This window comes from Solanum pennellii, chromosome 12 (assembly GCF_001406875.1).
Source record: "Solanum pennellii chromosome 12, SPENNV200".
Lineage (NCBI taxonomy): Eukaryota > Viridiplantae > Streptophyta > Magnoliopsida > Solanales > Solanaceae > Solanum > Solanum pennellii.
In genome coordinates, this window is record NC_028648.1 from 82,949,658 (window position 1) to 82,966,822 (window position 17,165).

Consider the following 17,165-nt stretch of genomic DNA (forward strand, 5'->3'; position numbering starts at 1 on the left):
AAATATTTATTTTTGTGGTCTTTTTTTACTCTATATACATCTATATTTTTAAACACAAATCAAAGAGTGATAAACATTATTATATATATATATATATATATATATATATATGTCTAAAGTATATATAATAATAAGCTATTATTCTCTACTTAATTAAGTATCTAATTATTTTAAACAAGATTTTGATTTGTAATATAGATTTAACTCATTTTTTTATCGTATTATATTATTTAATCAAGTCTGAAATACACTGTATAAAAAAAAAAAAGAGAGAAGATGGTTTAGTATAGAAAAATGATTGCATCATTGATCATCACAACTCCATTCTAAATATTTGGCATAATTGGGCTTCTATACGGTTACAATTATCACGAATTTAAATTTCTAAAACTATGTTTCATTTTTTCAATATTCTTTTCTTGTGAATACGAATGCTAAATTGACTCTTAATTTGAGATTCTATAAATAATTTACGCAATACGAAATAGACAAAAATCTATGTCCCAATCTAGCATACATATTACGACTTCATTTAGATTTAGTAGCTTTAACTCAAATCGTGTGTGTATCAAAGAATTTACCGATATCAATAGGGGGCAAAGGAGAAACTTTGTAACATAGAGGGGGAAATTGTTATTTAGTTAAAATAGGATAAGGGGTGAAATTGTCAATACTCTTTAATGTGCAAGGCAAAAAGGGCTCTATCCACTATACAAGATAGTTCAGCTCTTAGGAGACTCAGTCTTGTAGCTTGCAGGCAAAATTCAAAAATGAGTAGCTCTTCACTCACAGCTTCTTTACATGCCAGGTAAATTTAGCTTCTTGATCTGTTGTTAACACTATGAAGCTTGTTGCTTTTTACATTTTCATGTCGATTCTAGAATTAATGTAATTGGGTATTTGCACATTTGTAGTTTCATTGTCAATTTTATGCAATTTTGTGTCTTTTTAGCTTCTGGGGTTTCCTTATTATACAATAAAGTTTATAGCTTTTGTGTGTTGTGGGTAAGGAACTTAATTGTTCTGCTCCCCTTTTCATACTGGGTGCATTTAGCTTGTTGATTTTTACACTTCCATGTTGATTCTTGAATTGTTGAAATCGGGTATTGTGCATTTGTAGTTTCTTGCTCAGTTTATGCAATTTTGTGTCTTTTAGCTTCTGGGGTTTCCTAATTATACAATAAAGTTTGTAGCTTTTGTGTATTGAGGGTAAGGAACTTAATTGTTCTGCTCCCCTTCACATATTAGGTGCATATAGCTTGTTGATTTTTACACTTCCATGTTGATTCTTGAATTGTTGAAATTGGGTATTGTGCATTTATACTTTCTTGCTCAATTATGCAATTTTGTGTCTTTTAGCTTGTGGGTTTCCTTATTATACAATAAAATTTGTAGCTTTTGTGTGTTCTGGGTAAGAACTTAATTATTCTGCTACCCTTCTCACTCACTGTTTCTATACATATTAGGTGCATTTAGCTTGTTGAGTTTTACTTTTTCATTTTGATTCTTGAATTGTTGAAATTGGGTATTTTGCACATTTGTAGTTTATTGGTCAGTTTGTGTCAAATTTATGCAATTTTGTGTCTTTTAGCTTCTGGGGTATCCTTATTTAAAGAATAAAGCTTTAGCCAGTGTAGAGGGTGTCGGGGCTTAGCATGTTTTCTTGTAAAAATAAAAACTTTCATCTTGTTTTATCTATTTAAGGTCTCCATTTGTTGAGAGGTTTGAATGGGATTCATATCTTGAGTTTGGCTGTTATTGGTGTTGGCTTTCTTGTAAAACATATCCGTTATTCTTGTTTTATTTCATGTCAGCACTTTGCGGTCTCCTTTTGTCGGGAGTTTGAATGGGTTTCATGTATCGAGTGTTGCTGTTCGTCGTGTTGGTTTTGTGAGTAAGACGGTCGAATGTAAAGAATCAAGAATCGGTAAGCAACCAATATCAGTACCTTCAAATGTGACACTCACAATGGAAGGCCAAGATTTGAAAGTTAAGGGACCTCTGGGGGAGATGGCCATAACATATCCACGAGAAGTAAAGCTTGAGAAGGAAGATGGAGGTATTCTAAGGGTCAGAAAAGCCATGGAGACAAGACGCGCTAATCAGATGCATGGTTTATTCAGGTAGTCTGCAGTTTAATTGTGCTGTTTTCTCGACTTCTTTTCTCGGTTCTATTCTTAGATATGGTAAACATTCTTAGTTATAATTTACCTATTACTACTACGTATGATCAAGAAGCTATAATCTACTTACTGGAGTAACTACTTTGAAATTCACGACTGGTTTTGATGTGGACTAGGGATGACTTAGTTCTTCTGACATAAAATTTAAGATTTAAAGGGTCTAATTGATCTTCTCCAATTATATGATATCATATTTTATAACCAAATTGAGATGTTTCCCAGTCCAAGTCCTAATTGATTTTATCCTAGTTGTCAATGAAGAGGAAAGGATAATTTTTTCCTCTTAATAAGGTAAAGAAGGGCAGTCATTTCTTACCACCTTGAAGTTTTCTGTTCTTTTTAGTACTTCTAAGTTTCAAAAATAGTGAACCTCTTTGTGGTTCTAAACTTTACTTATTTGATCTTAACTATTGATATATATTACATGCTGTAGCCTCTTGCCAATGGTTACTTAATAAATTGATATAATCGAATGCTTCTTTTACTATGAGGGGACTCGAAAATATGGAAGAAAACGTGGACATTAGTCACTGTAAGTAGCAAAAGAAGTATGTTGCTCGGGAATCACCAAAAATGTTGTTGCATTTGTGTTGGATCCTCAAAAGTTCACTACTTTTGGAGGGTCTGACCTGCACCCGGCAGCATTTTGAAGAGTCCGAGCAACATAGAAAGCAGTACATAGTTCTCAGTCTTGACATGTTAAAGAAACGATCTTTCTCACTATGAAAAGATTGACTGGCAACAAAGTTCAAATGTAGCAGATCCTTAGTTCCATGACAGAATTAATGATTCTAAGGTCATGAGAAGTGATAAATTAGGCAGAAGAGGGAATATAGACGTAAGAACAGCTAGGACTTGCTAGCAAAGGACATATATCAGTGCTAGTCGTAGTTTTCTAGGCTAAAAGGTATCACAATTAGGGGGTGGTGAGAAAGATCTATAATATCTGGATGCTAATAGGCCATTTGCAAGTCTCAAAAGCCACAAGTGCATATACTACACTTTGGTCAAGGGGAAAATGGAAAAAAATGGATACGGTTAAAGTTTTCAATGTAAACAACAGATTTGAAGAGGAAAACCCCAACTTTAAAAGAAGGAAGAGAAAGTAGAAATAATTAAAAATCTATGTTTTTGAGTTTAGACACGCACTTCAATTGGTTCTTTCATATTAAAACTCCTTAAACTCTCCAAGGGCTAGTTAACGACTACTTTAACTTCGGGGAGATCATAACTAATCAGATAAAAATAAGGGAAACTTCCTTTTGAGACATACTCACAGTAGTGAGGTTGAGTAAAACTCTTAATCTTATTCATGTGTGGCTGCTCTTATGAAATAACGGCAAAATTCTAAAGCACTCTCGAATAATCAGGCAAGCCAGATGTCTATTAGACATTAGCGCAAAACTGCAATAAACAATAGAAATTGTGGGAGTACAATGTGATGAATAAGAAACTTAGCTTACAACTAGAATTTTTGGTTCATAAAAGTTATCAACTTTGCCAATTATTCTGTAAGTTAAATCTTATATCATCTGTATTTGGTTCGTAATTCAAAAGATGCCAAATGAATCCATTATACTCAAAACCCAGCAAAATATCAAAATGTGTTTTCTTTCTTCATTTTATAGATATTCTTTTTGAGATTTGCGTGGGATTGTTGGAAATTTGGAAGTATCTCATAAGGAAGCGTCCCTTGTTTTTATCCACTTATAGTTTATTGTTTTGCCCTTACTTTAAATGGTCAAACTAGCCGTTAACTAGTCGTTGTAGAGTTTTAGGAGCTTTAATAAAGAACTAGTTTAGGTATAATAACCATGAATCATAAGGTTTTTGATGCTAGTTTATACTAGATGAGCTTGTTGAATCCTAGGGGATACGTTTATATGATTGAATATCCTCACAGAAAGTGTCATACACACGCCTTAAGCTAGAAGAATATCCATGATTTCAACAATTAGACGTGATTTACAACTTGGAATTTTCATTTACACGACTCTCGTCTCCTCTGATGATGATCATCAGTTTCACAGAATTTTGTGATAAAGGTATGATTCTGCACCCCAAATGATTTCCTCTCAACTTCAAAAGCCATAATAACTCTATCAAACATTCTGCCAATACCGAAGGACTGTATATAAAATTTTTCATAATCTTATCATTGTTGTTATGTTGGTCAATTGTATAGATGCACATATTTTGAGTGTTTACTCTGAAGATGTTCTTTTTCTTCATCAAACTCGGCAGGACTCTAACTGATAACATGGTAGTCGGCGTCTCCAAAGGATTCGAGAAGAAACTTCAATTGGTAGGGGTTGGATATCGTGCAACCATCGAAGGGAAAGACATAGTTCTCAATCTCGGATTTTCTCATCCCGTTAGGATGGAAGTTCCTGCTGGACTGCAAGTTAAGGTTGAAGAAAACACCAGAATCACTGTAAGTGGTTACGATAAGTCAGAGATCGGTCAATTTGCAGCTTCAATTAGAAAATGGAGACCTCCAGAGCCATACAAAGGTAAAGGAGTGAAATATGCTGATGAAATAGTTAGAAGGAAAGAAGGTAAAGCAGGCAAGAAGAAGTAAATCATGGTACATTTTGTCATTGTTTTATTGTATTTTTCTTAGAGCTATTTTGAAGTTAGGTTCATTTTGCAAGTGACTTGACAAATTTTTAATCTTGTGGATCCCTTTAAATATAAGAGTCACAAAATTTGAATATTGTATGTAATCTGGTTTCCCTTACATTTCTTTTAAACCTGTTCTGAAAAAATTAAACGATTTTCTTGAGCTGAGGGTCTATAAGGAAAAACAAAAACAAAAGTATGTTGTTGTGTTCATGAAGGTGGTTGCATTCAATAATATTTACAAATTCATGAAAAATGAACATAGTTTTAGCAAGAATACAATCATCTTCTAAATCGATAAATTCTAATTGAACATTTATCTTTCAATAAATTAAATTGTAACCTTTCCCTTTAATATTGAAAAAATGTTTCCACACATGAAGAAGTAACAATACAAATTTAATCTTAAGTATAATTCTTTTGATGACAATACTCGAAACAACAGAACTTTATCCAAATGAATGTGAATGTATTCAAACAATTAGTCTAAACAATTGACTATTTTGATAAATAATTGATAATAGTTACTCTCCAAAAATATATATTTTAAATGTATTTTTGACCATTTATTTGAATTTCAAACACTTTCAATGAACCAAACTATATATGAGAAAGAAGTAATTATAGTCAAAGCAGGGAAATATACATTTAATGCACATGATCATTTGATTCAAAGGTATTTAGACTGCATCATTACACAATTCAACATAGCATTAAAAATAATTAATAAAATAGTTAAGTCAAGTTGAAAATAATTCAGTAATATTTAATTTTAATTTCTCAATGATAAATTTAAAAATTATTCTTGAGTGTATATATAGAGACAATTAGTACAGGACGTAAACAAGTGAAGTAATTTATCATAAAATAAGGATGGATTTGAAGGTTCCAACTATAGATTTTAGGAACTTTTCAGAGTGGAAAAAAGGAAGTGAAAAATGGAATTTAGTGAGGGATGGAGTTTTTAAGGCTTTAGAAAAGTATGGTTGTTTTGAGGCTTTACTTGATGGAGAAATTCCAAAAGAACAATTGTATGAAAAGTTGAAACAAGTATTTAATTTGAATTTGGATGAAAAATTTGAAAAATCACAAAATGTGTTGGTAGGTTATACTAGAGATAATCCTAGAACACCACTTCAAGAGAGAATGATGATTGACAATGTCCTCACTCATGATGCTATTCAGAATTTTTCCTACATCCTTTGGCCCCAGGGAGACCCTAAATTCTGGTACGTACGTTAGCTATGAACTTTATCGTTAATTTTTTTTATCATTTTATATATGTATGTGTTTGTAATTGATTTTTTTTGCAGTGATTTGGTGCTTGGTTACTCCAAGAAATTATTAGAATTTGATGATATGGTAAGAATAATGGTATTTGAGAAATTGGGATTGGAGAAATACTTGGATGATCACAAAAGATCAGGTGATTACTTGCTTAATTGTATGAAGTACAAAGTAGGTGAGGAGACAAATGTTGGAGTACCTCCTCATACTGATAAAATCATTTCAACAATTTTAAGCCAACATGATCAACATGTCAATGGCCTTCAAATTTTGGACAAAAATGGGCAATGGATTGATCTTCAATACTCATCACCTCATTCATACATGTACTTTGTTGGTGATTGTTTCAAAGTAAGTTCCATCCACTAATTTTTATTTATATAATAACTAATTAGTTGGTATATAACTTGCAAATTATTATTATGTAAATTGTAGGCATTTACAAATGGTAGGTTGCACTCTTCTACTCATAGAGTTATTATGGGAAATGAAGAGAGGTTTTCTATGGGGTTTACCACAATTCCTAAACAAGGCTATATCATAAAAGTCCCAGAGGAACTTGTTGATGAACATCATCCTTTGCTTTACAAGCCCTTTGATGGTTCCAAATATCTTCCATTTTATATGTCTGGGGTTAGACGCGGCGTTGTTGCAACTATTGAGAGCTTTTGTGGTGTCTCACCTAATACTCCAAACTTGTCTTAGATACAAACATTTCATTGTCGATGGTCTTGCAATAGTTTAAACTAGTATTTTCATTATCATGTAACTTGAGAGTTTCTTTGGTGTTTGTTAACATTCAAAACTTGTCTTGATACTGACATTTGATTGTTGGCCCCTCTTGTAGTTCTACCCCTCTTAATACTATTTGAATGTGCACTTGACAACTTATTATCGTCCGTTAGTTAGGGTGTGCCCAAAAATTTGTATATTTACTTGTGACAAGACAATTTTTGGGGTTTTGAACCTGGACAAAATGAAAAATGTCAATTTTTGGGATTAGACCTAAGAATCAATCCCAAAATCGAGTAAATGCTAATGTACTTTATTCGTAGTTACCAAATTTAATTTGTATTAACCAAAAGAACCTTCCATCATCGTCTAGGTATATAGAGCATTTTTAGTACCATAAATTCGCTTTTATATGTCTAACTGTTCAAAGATATATATATCTTTTATTTGTTCAATTTTAAACACAACTTATAATTTATATACACTAGTTTAAGAATATTAAATATAATTATCTATTAGAACATTGAATTTATTATATAATAAAATAATAAAATGGATATTTTATTTATCACTTGTGTAAAAATATATTAAGTTAAATATATAGTAATCAAGTGAAGATGAATATCTTTAGAATACATATTTTTAACGTGTAATATATATTTTGATTCTACTAACATGTAAGGTAGGGGTCTGGCCTAACCCCGCCAACGAAATGACTTTGGAATAGAAAAAAAGAAAAAGTTGATGGAGCATAAAGTCAATAGATTAAGTACATATAGTAATAGATTAGGGGAGGTGGGAGATATATATGATACATTAATTGTATATCTATAAATCAAATGTTTTAGGCCTCAAAATTTTAGAGGCCTAATTTTTTACAAGTTTAGTGATATATAACTTTTAAAGTATACATATACGTGTAATGCACTTGTACTAAACCAGTGCTAATATAATTGATAAATATCCAAATAATACATCAATGACAAAAATCATTTCTTTTCTTTTTTTGGCAAAAAGTTGCCGTTTAAGGACTATAGTTTGTGGGTTGAAAAATAATCAAATGGTTATTAACAACATTATTAAAGAAAACAAATAGCCAAAACGTAAACCTTCATTTAATAGATTATAACATTACATAATAAATAAAAAGATTTTGATTCTTTCTTTTTAAACTCAATAATATGCAAATAAGAGATACAAGTGCCTAATTAACCTCCTCAAAATATGAATAAGAGTTGGCCATGCCTAGCTCGATCTTTTATTAAAATTTAATCAATTTTATTGAATCGTTCTTGATCGACTAAGGAGTAAGGAGTCTATAAGTGAATAGGAGAAAGATTAGAACAGTTCCCCCCTCTAGATTCTTAATACTTTTTTCTGACTTTTGTAATCTCTAGATGATGTAGAGTACAACTAAAAATATAATAAAAATAAATAGATTGGACCCAACATATAAATAAATATATAGGATTAGCAAAATATTTATGATTCCAACTTCCAAGTAATGCCATTCTGGAAAAAAATATATAATGGTTTTGGATGCTGATATACTACAATATATAACCAGAATGCCCAATAAAAGTAGAGTTGTTATGCCGAAAATCGAATCAAACCAAAACAACGAATAAATCGAGAGTTAGGTTTGTTTTTATTTTTTTGGTTTAATATGACACATAGGGCTGATTTGTTTGGTTTAGTTTGGTTTTTTTTTTTTTGGGTTTAATATGACACATAACATATGGCTTGTTTGTTTGGTTTGGTTTTTCAATTAAAGAATCGACAAATTTCAATTTTAAGCAAAAAGTAATCAAAAAACTTCGAACCAAATTGATTAGATAAATACCAATCTAAAAATCATAGTTACACACTTTTGTCTTGTATTATACTTTGCCTTGACATTCTAATTTGATTTGTAATCTTTATTTTTATACAAAGTTAAAATTTTTATTTCATGTTAAAAATAGCTTTGGTTTTAGTTGAGTCGTTAATTTATTCAATCACTATTTGTTTCAATTATTACCATGAAGATCTATTGGTAAACAAACAATTTTCTTAAAAAGTAAATACTTGGTAGTGTTATGCTTGATTATAGTTGCCAAATTAAATATCATTTTTTAACCTCATTTTCAACATGCTAGAAATTTATGTTTGTTGAACTTTATCTATGTATGCACCTCCTTCCCGTTAATGACAAATAGTCCTTTAGCCGCTATCTTTAGGTGCGCACTAGTTGATAGTTTTAGGAAAAGTACTTTTTTTTCTCTCAAATGGGCATCCTTTTCTACTTGCTTCTATATAATAATCCTTAGCTTTTAAACTTTAGAAACACACTTAACTAACTCTGTTTGGTTCAAAATGGAGCTAACTAATTCAGGAGGTACTAGTTTAAGAGAAAAAATAATCAGGGGAAGTAGTTTGAGAGGGAGCTTAAGTAGAAAGAGGAATAGTACTAATAACTCCAGGTGGACTGGCAATGATGGGGAGATGTTTAATCGTTCAACGAGAGACGAAGATGATGAAGAGGCTCTTAAATGGGCAGCTCTTGAAAAGCTTCCAACGTTTGATCGTTTGAGAAAAGGTCTCTTGTTTGGATCACAAGGTGCATCTGCTGAAATTGATATACATGATATTGGTATTCAAGAAAGAAACAAGTTGCTTGAAAGGCTTGTCAAAGTTGCAGATGAGGATAATGAGAAGCTCCTGTTGAAACTCAAGCAAAGAATTGACAGGTAAGTTGATGAATCTTATGTCATATTCGATGAATGAAAAATAACTATATAGGCGACACCATTTAACAGCAATGTTCGTTACAGATTCTGCATACATATGTTGTTAGAAGCTTGTGATCTTAAATATGTCATAATGTGGCTGTAGGACTTCTGAAACTCGCTGCCTTAAACATGTCATATCACTTGTATGGCTACAGAAGTTTCTCACCAAAGCTAGTAGAATAAAAAGCTAAGTTTTGTGTTTCTTCTGTAATGAATTAGTAAGGATATTTTTTTATATAAACTAGAATGGAGCAAACAAAGTGGCATGAATAGTGACGATTTATATAGTCCAACTATCTTGCTTACAAACTGAGACGTTGTAGTTGTTATGCTGTTCTTCATCTACGACTAATTTGTTATTCATATTTAATTGAGACGGACTTAAATGGAACAACATGGACAATGATGATTCATTGTCATTAATTACTCCGACTTGGTTAGAATTGAGGCATAGTTATTGTGATGTTGTTGATTATCTATGATAAGTTGTTTGACAATTCTTTTTCTTTTCACAGAGTTGGGATAGATTTGCCAGAAATAGAAGTAAGATATGAGCATTTAACTATTGAGGCAGATGCATATGTAGGAAGTAGAGCTTTGCCTACATTTATCAACTTTATCTCTAATTTTTTTGAGGTAAAAAGAAAATCTTGATTTTGAATCTTGAACAAAAAGGATGTTTGTAACTAACTTTTTTTATTTTTTTGGGATTCATAGGATATATTGAACTCTGTCCATATCCTACCGAGTCGAAAGAGGAAACTAACTATTCTTAATGATGTGAGTGGTATCATTAAGCCTCGCAGATTGACTTTGCTTTTAGGACCTCCAAGTTCCGGGAAAACTACATTATTATTAGCTTTGGCCGGAAAGCTCGACTCTGCCCTTAAGGTAACACTATTAGTTCTATGTATCCAAGACTGACAGTTCAAGGATTAGCTAGCTGTCATTTTTGTCGTTCCAACAATTAATATATTCTTCTTATTATAGACTGTCAATGCATAAAACTCATTTGTTTGTGTGGAAAACAGGTTACTGGAAAAGTGACCTATAATGGACATGAAATGAATGAGTTTGTGCCGCAAAGAACAGCTGCTTATATTAGCCAGTTTGATTTACATATTGGAGAAATGACTGTGAGAGAAACCTTGGAATTCTCCGCCAGATGCCAGGGAGTTGGATCGAGTTATGGTTAGAATTTGTCTCCTTTTTTCTTAATCACTAAACCAGTAATGAGCTTTAACGACAATAACTTAATTGCCACTAAAAATGTGCATGGTTTGTAAATGTCCCTAAAGCCTATAGCGGTATTGGATCCAATGACAATGAATCAATTAATGCTCGTAAAGCCTTTAGCACTTTTTATTATATGCATATTTAATTTATTGCCACTAAAATTAAAGTTGTTTTTTTATTGTAGTGAATCTTGATCATACTTCAATCTTCTTGTTCTTTAAAAAAAGCATTTTGTGTTGAAATTTAACTAACGTGGATGATATAGCGATTGATCTTTCTCGGAATTATTGTTGCAGAGATGTTGGTTGAACTGTCAAGAAGAGAGAAAGCAGCTAAAATCAAGCCAGATCCTGATATTGATATTTTCATGAAGGTAAGCAACTAGAATATTTCCTTTCTCGAAAAGAAATGCTTATAGTTATTTTGGGATGTAGGCATTAGCAACAGAGGGACAAGAAGCCGTTTTTGTTACAGATTATGTTCTGAAGGTAACAGAAATATGTTTCACAAATTTCTCAAAATTTCCGACCATCAGAAGGCTGAGGAAAATTTGATAACTAAGTGATTTGTGTATTCCACTGCAGCTTTTGGGGCTGGATATTTGTGCAGATACTATGGTGGGAGATGAAATGATTAGGGGAATTTCAGGAGGACAAAAGAAGCGTGTGACAACCGGTGAAATGCTCGTTGGACCGTCCAAGGCACTTTTCATGGATGAAATCTCAACTGGATTGGATAGTTCTACTACTTACTCAATAGTGAACTCACTAAGACAATCTGTGCAAATCTTGCACGGAACTGCTGTGATATCTCTCTTGCAGCCAGCACCCGAGACGTACAACTTGTTCGACGACATTATTCTGTTATCAGATGAGAAAATTGTCTATCAGGGACCTCGAGAGGATGTCCTTGGCTTCTTCGAGTCCATGGGGTTCAAATGTCCAGATAGAAAAGGCGTGGCCGACTTCTTGCAAGAAGTATGTCTTATAATAAACAAATAAGAATGACAATCATTGATCTATTTTCCCTTCTGATGGTGGAAATTTAAATTCGTTGCAGGTGACTTCAAAGAAAGATCAACAGCAATATTGGGTGAGGAGGGATGAAACTTACCGGTTTATCACTTCAAAAGAATTTGCTGAGGCACATCAATCGTTCCATGTTGGGAGGAAACTCGCGGATAATCTTGCAGCTTCATATGACAAGAGCAAAAGCCATCCTGCTGCTTTGTCAACTCAAAAGTATGGTATAGGGAAGAAACAACTCTTAAAGGTCTGCACTGAACGAGAACTCTTACTAATGAAGAGGAACTCATTTGTTTACATCTTCAAGTTCATTCAGGTGACAACTTGTCAATGAAAATATTAAATTTCAAGTCTCCGGCTCATCATATTTGTTCGCAAGTACTAATGCCTCATGGTTTTGATCTGTTCACAGCTTACAATTGTGGCACTCATATCAATGACTCTCTTTTTCCGTACTAAGATGCCGCGTGATACAATTGAAGATGGAGTAAAATATGTTGGTGCCCTCTTTTTGGTTGTCACTCAGATTATGTTTAACGGAATGGCTGAGATCGCCCTGACAATTTACAAACTTCCTGTCTTCTACAAGCAAAGGGACCTTCTCTTTTACCCTTCATGGGCTTATGCAATGCCCACATGGATACTCAAAATGCCTATAACATTTGCTGAAGTTGGACTTTGGGTGTTCCTCACTTACTATGTCATAGGATTTGATCCGAGCGCTGCAAGGTGAGAGAAGAAATAGATGATGCAGTATAAAGATCAGGTTACCTTCAACAGTTTCCTTTTTCCCGTGATTACTTAACATCAGTCTATTATTGCAGATTATTCAAACAGTTTTTGCTACTCATAGTACTAAACCAGATGGCGTCAGCATTGTTTCGCTTCATTGGGGCAGCTGGAAGGACCATGGGAGTTGCTAATACATTTGGAACATTTGTTCTGCTTTTACAGTTTGCATTGGGTGGATTCGTTCTTTCACGAGGTATATTTGGTGATTTATGTGTTAGTAGAAGCTTTAATCTTGCAAAAACCAACTACTGCTGACAGACTACTGCGGATGTTGTAGTTGATGTGAAGAAATGGTGGCTATGGGGTTACTGGTCATCACCGATGATGTATGCTATGAATTCAATTCTTGTGAATGAATTTGATGGAAAAAAGTGGAAACAAATTGCACCAAATGGAACTGATTCACTTGGAGTTACAGTTGTAAGATCTCGAGGGTTCTTCACAAATGCATACTGGTACTGGATAGGCGTCGGTGCACTAATTGGTTTCACAATCGTCTTTAACATCTGCTACAGTATTGCACTCGCTTATCTCAACCGTGAGTATCTTTAGAATTTCACCATTCATTTTCCCCTAAAGGTGAAAACATTGAATGTTTAGTTGAATATCTACAGCATTTGGTAAGCCGCAAGGTATGATATCAGAAGACAGTGATGATGCCAAAACAACGAGCACTGAGAAAGAAGTGTCCACTAGTGAGGGCCAGAATAAGAAAAAGGGAATGGTTCTTCCATTTGAACCGCATTCTATAACCTTCGATGAAGTTACGTACTCTGTTGACATGCCTCAGGTAACTAGCTGGGAATTGTTGTAGGATAAAAAAATTATATTACTTAACTTTCCAATGATACTTCCAGGAAATGAAAAATCAAGGTGTCACTGAAGATAGATTGGTACTTCTGAATGGTGTATCTGGAGCTTTCAGGCCCGGTGTTTTGACAGCATTGATGGGAGTTAGTGGCGCTGGAAAAACAACGTTAATGGATGTATTGGCCGGACGAAAAACAGGAGGATATATTGAGGGTAGTATCAAGGTATCTGGCTATCCGAAGAAGCAAGAAACATTTGCACGTATATCCGGATACTGTGAACAGAATGATATCCATTCACCTTATGTTACAGTTTATGAGTCATTAGTATACTCAGCTTGGTTGCGTTTACCTTCTGATGTTGGTGAAAAGACCAGAAAGGTTTGCTCCTTTTGAATATAAGTTAAATGCAGTTAATGTGGAAATCATATGACATTTCCTATATTATATCCTTGTGTAGATGTTTGTTGATGAAGTTATGGAACTTGTGGAGCTTACACCATTAAGGTCAGAAAGGTTGACCATTGCAGTGGAACTAGTGGCAAACCCCTCTATCATTTTCATGGATGAACCAACTTCGGGGTTGGATGCAAGAGCTGCTGCAATTGTTATGAGAACTGTTAGGAACACCGTTGACACAGGAAGAACCGTTGTTTGTACCATCCATCAGCCTAGTATCGACATTTTTGAAGCCTTTGATGAGGTGAATCTAATAAATGTCATCTTTCTTTTTTGACATTGAATACTAATATAAATACCACTCTTTGCAGCTATTTCTAATGAAACGAGGAGGACACGAGATATATGTTGGTCCATTGGGTCACCATTCTTGCCATTTGATCAGATACTTTGAGGTAAGTTGTTTAAGTAGATAAATGAGCCTCCCGTTTTTCAAGTTAATACAATCGAATAACAAAATAATTCTTCTTGTATTCAGTCAATTCCTGGGGTAAGTAAAATACGAGATGGCTACAATCCAGCTACTTGGATGTTAGAAGTCACAAACTCAGCTCAAGAAATGATGTTGGTGCTTGATTTCACTGATTTATACAAGAAATCAGATCTTTACAGGAGGAACAAAATATTGATTAGTGAACTTAGCGTGCCTCGCCCTGGTACAAAAGATCTGCATTTCAAGAATCAATACTCACAAACATTTTGGACCCAATGTCTGGCTTGCCTTTGGAAGCAACATTGGTCATACTGGCGTAATCCTACTTATACTGCAGTCAGATATATTTTTACAATCATCATCGCCTTGGCCATTGGGACAATGTTCTGGGATCTTGGTACTAAAGTGTAAGTCCAATCATATGACGGAACAAGCACTCATATAATCTGGAAAATACTTTCAGTTCTTAATGCTAAAAACTTATTTTTTTGGTATTACAGCAGTAAGAGCCAAGACCTATTTAACGCTATGGGATCTATGTATGCTCCAGTTCTCTTCCTTGGTTTTCAGAATGCATCATCAGTGATGCCTGTTGTAGCTGTTGAGCGTACAGTATTTTACAGAGAAAGAGCTGCTGGAATGTATTCTTCCCTCCCCTATGCCTTTGGACAAGTAAGCATATGATTTAACTTCTTACAAGCCAATATCCGGTTTAAAAAGTCTAAATAACTCTAATCTGCAGACTTTCATTGAAATACCATATGTCTTTGTGCAAGCTGTTACCTATGCTGTTATCATCTATGCTATGATCGGATTTGAATGGACAGTGAGCAAGTTCTTTTGGTACTTGTTTATCATGTATTTCACTTTCTTGTACTTCACCTTCTATGGTATGATGAGCGTTGCCGTTTCCCCAAATCAAAATATTGCGCAAATTGTCTCTCTCTTCGGCTATTCAATGTGGAATCTTTTCTCAGGATTCATGATTCCGCGACCTGTAAGTTGTTGAAACAATTCCATTTTGTTCTACATGAAAATCAATTTAGAGCTTGAAAATGATGACATGTTTTCATTGATTTTAAATAACCAGAGTATGCCCATATGGTGGAGATGGTACTATTGGGCTGATCCTGTTGCCTGGACATTGTATGGTTTGGTTGCATCGCAGTTCGGGGACCTCCAAGATAAAATTACTGATATAGATGAGACATCCAAACAATTCTTGAGGCGTTACTTCGGGTTCAAGCATGATTTTCTTGGAGTAGTTGCAGCTGTGACTGTTGCATATGCTGTTGTTTTTGCCTTCACATTTGGTTTGGCCATTAAGTTTTTCAACTTCCAGAAAAGATAGAAGAGCTTACCTGCTGAAGATGGAACATTCATGAAATGGTTATAAAACTAGTGTATTCAGGTTACCACTTGAACAAGTATATATATGTTCTGTTTGTTTTGTATCGCACTCTGTGCAGTGAAATGATTTTGTAAGTTTGAATCGATTGTTTGTTTTTTCTTGATGAAGGTGATCCGCTACTTAAACACCCCTTGCTGACTTGTTGTCAACCCGTAGCTTCACTTAGAACCCTTTCTTAACCATAGACTGTTGGATCGATCGTCCCTATTTCAGACTTTGAAATCTTTTCATAGTGAACCAGTGGGGTCATGCACCTTGAACCTTTTAAGAGTATACCGTGCATATTTTCAACTCGAATGGAGGGCAAGGCATATATTTAAGTGCTACAAATTTTTACTAGTCCTGTGAAAAATCATTATATTGGTGTGTTTTCTTAACTTGTTTGGTATTCTTGAACTTTCAGAAAGTCGAAGTTCATGTCTTTGATCGATGGTCTTGGACTTTATTTTGACCCCCATACTTGCTCTGTGGACAAACCTAACATGTCTCAAGTCCAAACTTGTTGCTCAGGTGAACATTAAGTTTCACATTGGTTAAGGAATTAGCCATCCTAATTTTTGGGGTTAAGTTAAAGTTCATTTCTTCACAATCTACGACTAGTTGTTATACACATATAAATAAAGGTGATTGTATTAAAAGAATGGAAGCTTCCTCTTCCACTTCTTAAAAATGGCCAAAAAAAGAAGAGGAAAAAGCTGTTACTAATTAATACAAGGTTTAACATCTTTTATTAGAATTTGACTTCAGATTATCAATTCTATTGAATCATCTTAGGGAGTCTATAAGATCAGAAGATATGTATGTTAAGATGTACAACACTTAAAGATGTAGAGTAAACGAAAAAAAAAAAATAGATTGAACCTAACAAAAATATATGGAGTAAAAAAATATTTAATGTCCCAATTAATGTCAATTCTTAAGCATTTTAATTCTAGCAGAAAACTTTGATGGTTTTAGTCTTTTAGATACTAGTACAATTTATAACCAATAAAGTTGGCCTCTATCGCTAGAGTTGTTATAACGAAAAATCAAACCAAACCAAAAAACGAATCAAATTGGTGAATAATACTTTTTTTTTGGGTTGTTTCTTTTATCAAAGGACAATTTTCCTATAAAGTAATTGTCTTGGTAGTGTTAAATAGTTGACGAAATATCACTGCTAACCCCATTTTCAACATCTTTGAAACTCTGAGCTTGTGGTCTTCCTTCAAAAATTCGATAAGATCTGAACTAATATATGCTTGTTTTAGTTTTAATATTAGTAAAACCGACTTCTATATAATTAATGTCTGATAGTCTTGTTTTTTTTAATCCCTAACCCCTACTCTTTAGGCGAAGTTCTAATGAAGTATATTCAAAAGCATTGTGCAAAATTAGTTATATTTTTCTCAAATTATTTATTACA

The 17,165-nt window shown here is 33.6% G+C and overlaps 3 protein-coding genes across 4 annotated transcripts; all 3 read left to right on the plus strand.

Annotated features, from left to right (window-relative positions):
• The first annotated feature begins 661 nt into the window (after positions 1 to 661).
• On the plus strand, positions 662 to 4,930 carry LOC107007301 (50S ribosomal protein L6, chloroplastic). The gene is made up of 3 exons (XM_015205864.2): positions 662 to 808; positions 1,815 to 2,123; positions 4,428 to 4,930. Exons 1-3 carry the CDS (start codon positions 681 to 683, stop codon positions 4,762 to 4,764), a joined length of 774 nt encoding a protein of 257 aa, XP_015061350.1. The 5' UTR covers positions 662 to 680; the 3' UTR covers positions 4,765 to 4,930.
• Positions 4,931 to 5,595: 665 nt separating this feature from the next.
• On the plus strand, positions 5,596 to 6,983 carry LOC107006777 (probable 2-oxoglutarate-dependent dioxygenase AOP1). The gene is made up of 3 exons (XM_015205295.2): positions 5,596 to 6,034; positions 6,119 to 6,443; positions 6,528 to 6,983. The coding sequence occupies exons 1-3, from the start codon at positions 5,679 to 5,681 to the stop codon at positions 6,795 to 6,797; spliced, it is 951 nt and encodes a 316-aa protein (XP_015060781.1). The 5' UTR covers positions 5,596 to 5,678; the 3' UTR covers positions 6,798 to 6,983.
• Positions 6,984 to 8,830: 1,847 nt separating this feature from the next.
• LOC107007100 (pleiotropic drug resistance protein 1-like) lies at positions 8,831 to 15,997 on the plus strand. Of its 2 annotated transcripts, XM_015205568.2 has the most exons (19): positions 9,175 to 9,553; positions 10,111 to 10,231; positions 10,313 to 10,486; positions 10,627 to 10,786; positions 11,128 to 11,204; positions 11,266 to 11,319; positions 11,416 to 11,808; positions 11,891 to 12,172; positions 12,269 to 12,585; positions 12,681 to 12,841; positions 12,926 to 13,186; positions 13,263 to 13,438; positions 13,506 to 13,838; positions 13,918 to 14,160; positions 14,228 to 14,311; positions 14,395 to 14,756; positions 14,850 to 15,021; positions 15,092 to 15,346; positions 15,440 to 15,997. In XM_015205568.2, the coding sequence occupies exons 1-19, from the start codon at positions 9,180 to 9,182 to the stop codon at positions 15,698 to 15,700; spliced, it is 4,260 nt and encodes a 1,419-aa protein (XP_015061054.1). In that variant the 5' UTR covers positions 9,175 to 9,179; the 3' UTR covers positions 15,701 to 15,997. The 2 variants fall into 2 exon arrangements, with proteins under 2 accessions (XP_027769285.1, XP_015061054.1); XM_027913484.1 differs by lacking the exon at positions 11,266 to 11,319 and having other exon boundaries at positions 8,831 to 9,553; positions 15,440 to 15,700.
• The last annotated feature ends 1,168 nt before the right edge of the window (positions 15,998 to 17,165 follow it).